Raw genomic sequence first — 11328 nt, forward strand, 5'->3', positions numbered from 1 at the left:
TTAAGATGCCGTGTGGACAAAAGTCAAGGAAAGCATCAAGTGCAAATCGGTCGAATTTACACTGAATCACAACTAATTTTCTTTAATTTGTACTGAAAGTTTATACGTACAAAATTAAGTACATCGAACAAACTGGAGTACGTAGCTAGCAGGTAAGTAGTACGAATTAAGTACAAAACAAATTCCGACAGTGTACTTGCTGAAAATGAATAGAGAGGGTTAATTTTAAGAGGTTCGAGGGAGAAAATATTGGATTGCTCGTAACCGTAATCACGTACAATTGTAGCCTCGTACATACGTACTACGCTTTATCAGCTTCTCTCCATCTCCTTAATTTAATTTGTTGTCAACCGTAAATACACCATTTAGCAATTTAGAAAGTGTATACACGAAAAACGAGAAAATCAGATTAGATATAAGTAAGAAAGAACGGACCTACGAATGCACACAAGTACAGCATGTGTAATAGAACGAGGACCCAAATAAGGACCTCCAAGAGTTATACATAAATATCTATACTTATATTAAAAAAAATAGTGGTTATGGTACTAAATCTGCCACCACCCCTAACCTCACAACAGTTTTGTAATTTAGTCTCAAATTTCTTGATATTAAAAACCAGTTAAATATAAGTAGATATCTATATATAAATTGAAATTAAGGTGACTATTTCATTTAAGAGAATTTGATAACACATTATAAAATCCGTAACAAAGTACGGGTATTTAACCAGTAACCTAAATATAAGTCCCACTCATACATCTTAAATAAAATATGGGAAATCGGTCCAAAAGAGTGTATATAAGACACTGGGACCTAAGATCTTACCAGGTACTGCAACCTCTGTTTCAAAATTTAAATAATAAGAATTTTAAATAAAAATTAATTGATGGGACAAATAGAAGTGGGAATAGTGTCAGTAGTATTTATATTATGGTATGGGATTTAACAACTAGAGATGGTTAATTATATTTGGGAATAGTGTCAGTAGTATTTATATTATGCATGTTAAACAGTAACTCTGCTTCCCCCTAATTAATTAATTAATTAATTAAACTTGATACAACAATCCAGCGGTGGCACAGGCACATGCAGCGATAGACACTGGCTGTTGCTGACGTACGACCAATCTAAATCTTAGCACTTACATCAGATGCAGATGAGACACGCCATGAACAAAATTTTAAGGACATCAATTAAAACTATCAGGCCCCAATTAAAACTATCGAGCATGGATTAACCTATCAATCGAAAGCTAGGTGACTGATTATAAATATAATAATCAAGTATGATTAGTTCATTCCCAAGTGGCCAAATTAAATATTGGTTAATCAACAGGAGATCATACTGATGGTTATGATTAAATACATGTCGAGTAGTACGTAGGTACGTGACTAACAAACGACATTGGACAATTGTCGCCAAGTGTGTACGTACCATGTTTAATTCATGCATATATGTCGCCACGTACGCGAATAATCAACATCGATCGAGACATGGAAATCTGAAATCTAATTGTTGCACAGAAAAACACTCTACTCCATCCATTCTAAAATAAGTGATTAATTTGTGAAGACTTATTTTGTTGCATAATTTGTGAAAAAAAAACTTCATTGTTGGAAATTTGTGAAGAAAAAAACTTCATTGTTGGAGGGAGAGAAAATTACCAACACGAATCAATCATACATCCAGTACCCCTCCATCTCAAAATAACTTTACTTTACATTGATCACACACATACTAATAAAAACACAAAGACTATAATACCCTCAGCTATATATATCAAATCAAAATATAATTATTCACTATTTTATCTATTATCAATGCACTTATTTTCATCTTTCATGAACTCCAGTACAACGTTTTCTGAAAATAAACTTATTATCTAATGGAGGTTATATAACAGCACACAATTAACAGTGACAACAGTAAAGGTGATTATTAGCTAGCTAGCAGCTGGTTGCTTGTTCGTACGGCAGGCCTAGATTAGATTAGATTGATAATGCAATGTGACGAGAGAGGGTGAGACCGACCTAACCTGCAATATTGTCCAGGTGCGTGCATGGTCCAGACTCTTTCCTGTCTATATATCTTTCTCTGCCCGTACTGCCCTGCAATATATCGCTTAGCTGCATGCTGCATGACAGCATGTTGTTATGTGCAACTAAAAGTTTTATATATCTCCCAAACTATATGTTCCCTTGAGCTATCTATCATCTCCTAGAAGAAAGTAAGCACATAATTACACCTTTTTGCAGTTTTTGTTTATCTTATCCATCTATCCGGCCCCTTCATACTATATATCACTCATCAAATACAGTGCCAGATCTAGGTTAGTTTTAATTAGGATCTGGACAAATATAATTAATACAATTATACTGAGGTTAACCGTGAGGTTTAACTTTTACTTCCTCCGGATAAATATATTTGTCGCTTAGGATTATATTTAGTCAAACATTTTAAATTACGACAAACAATTTGAAAAAAAATATAGACCAAGTCAGAAACTAACAAATGTAACGAAATTACACTGAGGTGAGCAATCGAACCAAAAGAACGAAATGTACTGACCTGATCTCTCGATCAGTTATATAAATCAAAGAAATGTACCCAACAAACAACCGATCGAAGAAAAAATTGGCCAGCTGCTTATTGCTGGCCACGTTGAACGTTGTCACGCCTCAAATATATTTGTGCCTGGTCAATTAATCTCGATTCTATGATCTTCTAGCAACTTAGTACTATCACACGATGGAGCAAGTCAGAAATTAAAGAAGATAAAAAGGATTGAAAATAACAGCACATGCATGGCAGCATAGTAGTACATATCGATCGAACAGACCCCCATATAAAACAAAATTTCCTAATTAAACACAGCTGATCCCAATTAACTAGTTGTTTAGTTGATTAATATATATATATTTATATATACTCTCTCCGTCCCTAAATATTTAACACCGTTGACTTTTTGACACATGTTTGACCGTTCGTTTTATTTAATTTTTTTATAAAATATGTAAAGCTGTATATATGCACAAAAGTATATTTAAAAATAAATAAAAATAATATAAAAATAATTAATAATTACTACCTCCGTCCCGAAATAAGATCATTTTTCGTTTTTCCGTGTCCAACGTTTGACCATTCATCTTATTTGAAAAAATTTTGCGATTAATATTTTTGTTCTTACTAGATGATAAAACATGAATAATACTTTATGCGTGACTAATTTTTTAAATTTTTATATAATTTTTTCAAATAAGACAAATGGTCAAACGTTGGATACGGAAAAATGAAAAATGATCTTATTTTGGGACAGAGGTAGTATGTAATTTTTTTGAATAAGAAGAATAGCCAAATATATATTAAAAGAAAATCAACGGCATTAAATATTAAGTGACAGGGGAGTATATATGGTTAATTAGTGCATATCCAGTAGTTACCAGCTATATGAGTTAACTGCAAAACCATGCAATTAATTTAAGTCAATCAACTTCATATATATTGTATAGCTTTGGTACTCCCTTTCTTTCCTGCACGATGTGTCCACGTCTGACACCAAACTCACAGGTTGATACAGTGGCCTACTAATTAAGCTTGATTTAATTTTCATCTAGACATACGCACGCGTGCCTGATTCAAACTCAATTTTAATTAACACTTGTTAGTTTAGAGTACGCTGAAATTGATAATTACTTTAATTTGTTTGCTATGCCAATATATATCTGCGGGTATGTAATTAATCTAAACTTTCACTAATATATAGTGAACTCCTAAACTGCTTTGGATTAGTATCTGTGTGTTGTCTTCTGATAGGACTTATCTTAATTAATTATTATCTATGGTTGGCCGCCGAAAGGAATTATTATAAGCTCTCAGAAAATTAATATGGTAGTAAATTTAAGATCTCTACTTAATTAGGTTGGAACTAACTCTCATGGAGTTCAAATTCCCCTTTTGTTAAAACTCATTATCACCGCAGCATGTGTAGTGCATACTAGAGTACACATATATAGTATAGTGTGCACAATAATTAAGTTGTAGAAATCCATTGGTTAATTTTATCTTCATATATAGCTGCGTTAAACCGTACATTGAACCTGACTGATTAACCTACCTAGGCTTGGTTTTTTGTTTTATAGACAGTAAGTGTACATGTCCATTAGTTTGGTGTTTATCACACAGTGCAAGAGAGTGACATTGATATGATATATAAAAGCTCTTGGGCAAAAGAGACTTGGCATCCATTTGTAACTACCCGAGAAGAAACTTTGGGGAAATGAAGTTTGACAAGGCCCATCAGCTAGATACTTAAGGTTAATTAGAGGACACTAGAAGACAACGAAATTTATTAAATTCGTACTAGCTAATTAACAGTTACATACTTATTATTTAATTGGGAGTTATATATATGTATATAGTTTTGTCGTACGTAAATCATGCAGTTTGCTGCAGCCTCGTACAGCTGCTTTATATGTAGGTGTTATATATAGATATAGATATGTACTAGTATATATACTACAGTAGTGTTGATCAGCCTGATCAGTAATTAATTAACCATGCATATGGATGTATTCTCCGAAATGGAAAATAAATCAATAGGCATGCACGTGCAGGGAACGCACGCAAAAATAAAAGGATCAATGTTGTGTTAGTTGCCACCTAATATTAATTAATTTGATATTCAGATGGTTTGACCAACGGGACTTTGTTTTTTGATATACTAGAAAATAACGAGGAGGGGAGGGGCAGTGGCAGCTATTACGGTTTTGGGCCATGATAATTATAGTTATCGTCATAATCACGGTGGACAAATCATCGGTTTTGTGAATGCTAGAGGACACTATTCATTCATAGCAATTTTACCATCCTTATGGAGGTACCAATAGGTACTACTATTTTCTACGTAAAATTTAATGTTTCTTGATACCTTAGGTACTAGAAGGTACCAAAATTTACATAGAAAAAAATGATATCTCATGGTACCTGCTCAAGTGCGGGAAAAAAGCTCATTCAAGAAACAAAAATTTCAGAGTTAGCTAGCTGCATGCTTGTCGATGGTAGTAGAAAAATATATTTGATTGTTTCGTCACCTTATGTCATATTATTATAGTTTAAGCATTAAGTTGTGCTTTGTATTATGTTATTAAAAGAAAAACTCTTTTGGTGGCTATAAGAAAAAAGGTAAATTTTGGTACCAGACATCATGGCCACTTTGATTTTTTATTTTATTTTATTTTATTATTGTTGACTAGATTGTTACGTTGGTGCCATGTACATTCTTCTATGAAAACCACTCCAAACAGTGCTGAGAAGGGTAATTCAATATCCGGATTAAAAAGTTGATGTTGCTAAATGTTTGGTTTTGTATTTTGAGGTGTAATTTGAGTTGTCGCAATAGTTGAGGGGTAGTTCGTACTTTTTTTCATTTTACTTTCACATATTAAATCTTAACATATACTACTGAGTTAACATAACGTAAAACAAAACAACCTGTAAATAGTTAAACGAGGAGTTTGTCAGTATGATAAATATGGGATATTTCTTAAGCATGGAAATATATTTGCACGTAAAAATCCTAAATATACCATACGTGGTATGGCCGTATGGGGGTGTATACAAAAGGAATACATTTTCTAGATGAGTCCTAATAGGACATAATATCATGAAACTCAACGACTAATTTTTTAATATAAAATATGGTACATTTTGGTGCATATAAATATACACAATAATATGGTATATGGAAAACCAACAGTGGAAAAAGTGCTACTCACCTGGCACCTAGAAAGTACGGTAAAATCACTCTCACTGTATTTGCAAAAAGTTAGCCGGTAGCCAAGCATATATAACATTCTATAAGTGGTATAATTCTTTTAAGCAACAGAATAAATAGAAATGAAATCCTCAGGGGAGAAAAAAGATACCAAAAATAAGAAATCAACTTATTATTACTAGCTGCCGGTGTAGATTTTGTTAATTAGAATCAATCAGATCAGTGGGAGCAGAAGAGAAGTGACTAGAGAGTTTAATTAATTAACTGGAAATAAAAATATGTTCCAGCAGGCTCACCATCTACAGGAGGCAGCAGCATCATTATTAATTTATGCAAAATAGATGACCTTTAAATTAAGAGCAATTTTCCCATCCTCGAAGGTACCATGAGGTATCAATGTTTTCTATATAAAATTTGATACCTCTTGATAACTTAGGTACTAAAAGGTATTAATTAAATTTTGTATAAAAGCAGTGGTACCTCATGTATCTCCTCAAGAACGAGAAAAATGCTCTTAAATTAATTACATGCATGAGAGAACAAATGAACCATGCATTCCCCTCTCTCTCTAGATCTTTAACATATATACACACACATAATAGCTTAATTTCTCTCTCTAACTTTCTCTGTCTGGCCATCTCTCTCAGGGGTGGGTGGCAAAACTAACCCCACTTGGCACAGCCAAGCTATCTAGAGAGAGGAGAGAGAAGAGAGAGCTAGAGAGAGGTATAGTATTAGTATGGATGGAGAAATTAAGCAGCAGTGGCCGGCCAGCCACATGTACACAAGTTACGTACAGCATGTAATGATGGCCAACATATAATTTTTTCTCTCTTGCGATTGATTAATTTTCGGTATCGCATTCCCTGCGCGCACTGCACTATATAAACGCGCCCGCACCCTTTCCCTCGCCACGCCCGTCGTCCGTCCAGCTTCTTCTTCTTCTTCCTCCTCCTCCTCTCGATCCTTCGCCGCCATAGCCAGAGCTTCGAGATCGAGCGAGAAAGAAGAAGAAATTGAAGATAGGTGTGCTGGAGAAGGAGAAGAGGGGGAGGGATCGATGAGCATCTCGGTGAACGGGCAGTCGTGCGTGCCGCCGGGGTTCCGGTTCCACCCGACGGAGGAGGAGCTCCTCAACTACTACCTCCGCAAGAAGGTCGCCTCCGAGCAGATCGACCTCGACGTCATCCGCGACGTCGACCTCAACAAGCTCGAGCCATGGGACATCCAAGGTATATTCAATCTACTTGCAGCCATCGATCGATCGAGCTCTATATGATCCTAGCTAGAGATGGATGAGGTTGCTAATTAGTGGAGCTGCGCATGGGTGTTGCAGAGAGGTGTAAGATCGGGTCAGGGCCGCAGAACGACTGGTACTTCTTCAGCCACAAGGACAAGAAGTACCCGACGGGGACGAGGACGAACCGCGCCACGGCGGCCGGCTTCTGGAAGGCCACCGGCCGCGACAAGGCCATCTACAACGCCGTCCACCGCATCGGCATGCGCAAGACCCTCGTCTTCTACAAGGGCCGCGCCCCCCACGGCCAGAAGTCCGACTGGATCATGCACGAGTACCGCCTCGACGACCCCGACACCGCCTCCGCCGCCGCCACGGTACGTGCTAGCTCCGGCGACCCCTCTGGCCGGTGGTGCAACAATGGCCGCCCGGCAATGCAATGATAGAGGACTAGTGTTAGTGTAGTACGGCCACGGCCTCCCCCCCTCTTGGTTGATATGAACAATGATATGATGACCTGATCCAATCTTGTCTCGAATTATTAACCTAGCTAGCTTTTTCCATGTGATTCATGTGCACCAACCCAAAAAGCTTCAAATAATTACCTGTACTAGCGATTAATTATGCATGGATGCCCTTAATTTGGTTTTAGTTTTGATACATCGTGCATGCATGAATGAATGGTTCAGGTCACTGCTGCTGCGGCGGCGGCGGCGTCCGACGCCGGCCAGGAGGATGGCTGGGTGGTGTGCAGGGTGTTCAAGAAGAAGCACCACCACAAGGAGGCCGGGAGCGGCGGCGGCGGCGGCAAGCACGGCGACGGCGGCTCCAAGGCGGCGCACGCTTACTCCTCCGGCGACGACGCGCTGGACCAGATCCTGCAGTACATGGGCAGGTCGTGCAAGCAGGAGCTCGAGCACCCCTCGCCGCAGGCCACGAGCGGCGGCGCAAGGCCGGCGTCGAGGTACCTCCGGCCCATCGACACCGTGCTCGGCGGCCACGGCTTCATGAAGCTGCCGCCGCTCGAGAGCCCGTCGGCGGCCACGGCGCTGCCGTCCACGCCGAGCACCGGCGGCGACGCCGCCGACCACCACCACCACCTGCTGCACCACCACCACCGCACCGACTGGGCCATGATGGACCGCCTCGTCGCGTCGCACCTCAACGGCCAGCCCGACGCGCCCGACGACCAGCTCTGCTTCGACGCCGCCGCCGACGACGACGACGACGACGCCTCAGCGGCCGACGGCCTCGCCTACTACTCCGCCGCCGCCACCAGGCTACTCGGCGGCACCGCCACAACCATCGCCAGCGACGACGACCTGTGGAGCTTCACGCGGTCGGCGGCGCCGCCACCTCCGCCGCCGTCCACCACGCCAGAGCGGCTGAGCCACGTGGCGCTGTAACACCACATCTGTAGATGTACGTACACATACGTACGGCTCCTCAGGCGACGGAGCTGCCACTGCCACTGCCACTGCCAGCCCTAGCTCCATGCTACCCTGCTCCTGCTTGCTAGTACAGTAAAAACTAAAGAGACAAGTAATTAAGAGGATCGGAGGAAGAAGACGAAGCAAAAACAAAAAGAGAAAAAAAAAGAAAAATAAAAGCAAGAAGAGAGATCCATGTCGATCGATCGATATATTTCAAAGGTGATTAGCAAAGATCGAGTGATTAATTAGTGAGTGAGACACTGTGAGAAAAAAGAGAAAAAAATTAAGGACGAGATTAAAGCGAGTAGTAAGTTAGCTATGGTGGCACTGTCAAACATGTCTGCATCCATTGTTTAATTAACCCTACCTGTCCAGGCCAGAAAAAAAAAGAGTATATGTTAATTAATTACAATTTTCATCTGTCACCATGGATCGGTTAATTAATGGTAAATTGGTACTGTACTGCCCTAGCTAATTGCCTAGTTTAGCTAGCAACTAGCTAATTAATAATTAGTGTGGTGAGGTACGTAGAGTACGTAGTACTTGCTAGCAACTAGTGTGCATGCATGGTGTACGTACGTACGTACGTACATGTGGCTAGCTGTTGTGTCCACTAATTAATTAATAGTGTACTATTATTACGATCCAGATAGTCAGCTCACCTGCATATATATATATATATATATGCATCCATGCATGCATCGATCAGCAGATTAATTTGATTTGAGACAGAGGATTTTTCCTAACAATCATGCTTATTTGTAAATAATCATATAAAGTTCCTGCTTTTCAGAGTAGCTTAGCAGAGTTGTTTTCCATTAGAGATTTGCTCCAGTTTAACAAAAAATATCTCAAGTATCGGTACCTCCAAAAACCAAATCGTTTTCAATCGTTGGATCATCGACGCACATCATGCTCAATAAGATCCAACGGTACCGTGAGACATCGGTATCTCGAGATACTTTTTGTTAGACCAAAGCAAACTCTGTTTCTTTTAACATGGTTAATTAGCTTGAAAATTAACACTATTGCATAGCTAACACGAGATGCACGTAGTAGTGGTAGCTAGCTACTCGACTATAGATATAGTTTTTGTTGTCATTCGCGACTTGTTTGATTGATCATGTAGACGACGACAATAGAGGGAGCAGGAGATGTTGGGGGTTCAGATTGTTATCTTGTTTTGTCGTGACAGAGGAAAAAAGGCAGGTAGCTAGTGAAAATAATTAAAGAAAACTAAAATGAGCGCCTTTTAGATAGGTGGGTGTGGGGCCCACCGGGCAGTGTAACATCAATCGGCGCCGGGGCCGGGGGCTATAGGTACCCGGTGTCCTGTCCCCAGTGCATGTACGTACCAATGGTGCAACGTCGTAGATCAGTGCCCTTTTGGTCCCCCAATAATTCTTTTCTCTCTCTCTCTTTCTTTCTCTCTCTCTCTTGTCACCTTCCTTGCAGCTACACTGCTTCTGCTTTGCTTTTTAGAGAGAGAAATTTTGACAAAAAAAAGTAGACAGAGAAACAAACACACTACTATTACTACTGTCACACACACACCCACACGCAGAGAAGAGATTGACCCATCTTTGAGAGAGAAAGTAGTTGTAGTTGGAGCTGCAGAGAGTAGTGCCCGGGGGACAGCCTTGGGGCCTGAATCACGTTGCGTCTCTGGTGGTATGCACACGTCTCCTAGGAGGGAAAATTAACGATTTGTTAGTTTTACTTATGACTGACAACAGATTTGTCGCTCTTCTCTCATAAATCACACAAGTATTGTGAGAGAGGGATTAGACAGACGTGGCAAAAAAAATTAAAAACCCCTGTTAGGAGATATATAATTTAGCATATTAAATTTAAGATTATGGTATACATTAATTAATACAGACATGCATACTTGTGAATAGTTGTTTAACATCTTCATCAACACGGCCTTCATCTGGTCTTCCTCTTTTAAGAGAGGTGACAAAGGTGGGGGCGAGAGTGAAACTAATGAAAAGTACTATTACAAGTGTCAAAGAAAATATAGAAAGGGAAGAGAAGAAAAAAATCGACATTGATGTATTGTGCTCCACTACCACCGTGTGGGCGTAGATGCTGCTTGCTCACTAGCTTAACTAACCCAAAAAAAAAACATTGTGCATATGCATAATGTCACGATCTCTCGCCCTCATTTATTGTATAGGCGAGAGGTCGATCGACAATATATGATATCAGAGAGGGTTTTGCATGGGGAGCCTGGGCTTCCCTAGCACATGGTTTAGAAAAGTTTTTAACTAGAATTTATTTATTTTTACCATATATGTATTCTTTCATTTCAAATTCAGACACCCGTAATAGTCTCAAAGCACTAAAAACAAGTAGGTGATCTTTCTCTGTATTTTGTTCTAACTCTGTCCCTCGGGGTTGTATGGTGATCGTCGATTCTGTTGCTCTCTCCGGTGGATCTATGGCCGGCGGCCACCGGGGACCGTGCGTCCTTTTCCATACATAGAGCTGCACAGTCGCCGCCGGCCGGTCGCTTTCCGGCGTGGGGACGGGATGCCTATGTGTATATGCGGCCGGCCGCTGATCGATCGAGATATATATATATATATATATATATATATATATATATATATATATATATATATATATATATATATATATATATATATATATATATGAGCATGGACTTGACTTGAATTCCTTCACCCAACGTTGTACTATTCTGCATATACATATTTGACACACATTCATAAGTGTGTGTAGCTACTGTTGCATACTTATTGGCAGGTGCATGGTTATAGCTATGTGGGGTTACATATATATTATCCATGTATTTTATATGTATACTACTACTAGTTGCTAAGGTAGCTGCTCAGCTCAGTACACTACATGCATGCTAG

At 39.7% G+C, this 11328-nt stretch overlaps 1 protein-coding gene across 1 annotated transcript; it reads left to right on the forward strand.

Annotated features, from left to right (window-relative positions):
* The first annotated feature begins 6703 nt into the window (after positions 1–6703).
* On the forward strand, positions 6704–8803 carry LOC102718762 (NAC domain-containing protein 43-like). The gene is made up of 3 exons (XM_040526541.1): positions 6704–7008; positions 7113–7390; positions 7703–8803. The coding sequence occupies exons 1-3, from the start codon at positions 6837–6839 to the stop codon at positions 8417–8419; spliced, it is 1167 nt and encodes a 388-aa protein (XP_040382475.1). The 5' UTR covers positions 6704–6836; the 3' UTR covers positions 8420–8803.
* The last annotated feature ends 2525 nt before the right edge of the window (positions 8804–11328 follow it).

The sequence above is a fragment of the Oryza brachyantha genome, chromosome 8, assembly GCF_000231095.2.
Source record: "Oryza brachyantha chromosome 8, ObraRS2, whole genome shotgun sequence".
Lineage (NCBI taxonomy): Eukaryota > Viridiplantae > Streptophyta > Magnoliopsida > Poales > Poaceae > Oryza > Oryza brachyantha.

Excerpts from the sequence above, each read along its gene's own strand:
- LOC102718762 (XM_040526541.1), top strand. The coding sequence starts at position 6,837 with ATGAGCATCTCGGTGAACGGGCAGTCGTGCGTGCCGCCGGGGTTCCGG. Across the intron at positions 7,009-7,112 it reads CGAGCCATGGGACATCCAAG|AGAGGTGTAAGATCGGGTCA; the intron begins GTATATTCAATC and ends TGGGTGTTGCAG. Across the intron at positions 7,391-7,702 it reads CCGCCTCCGCCGCCGCCACG|GTCACTGCTGCTGCGGCGGC; the intron begins GTACGTGCTAGC and ends TGAATGGTTCAG.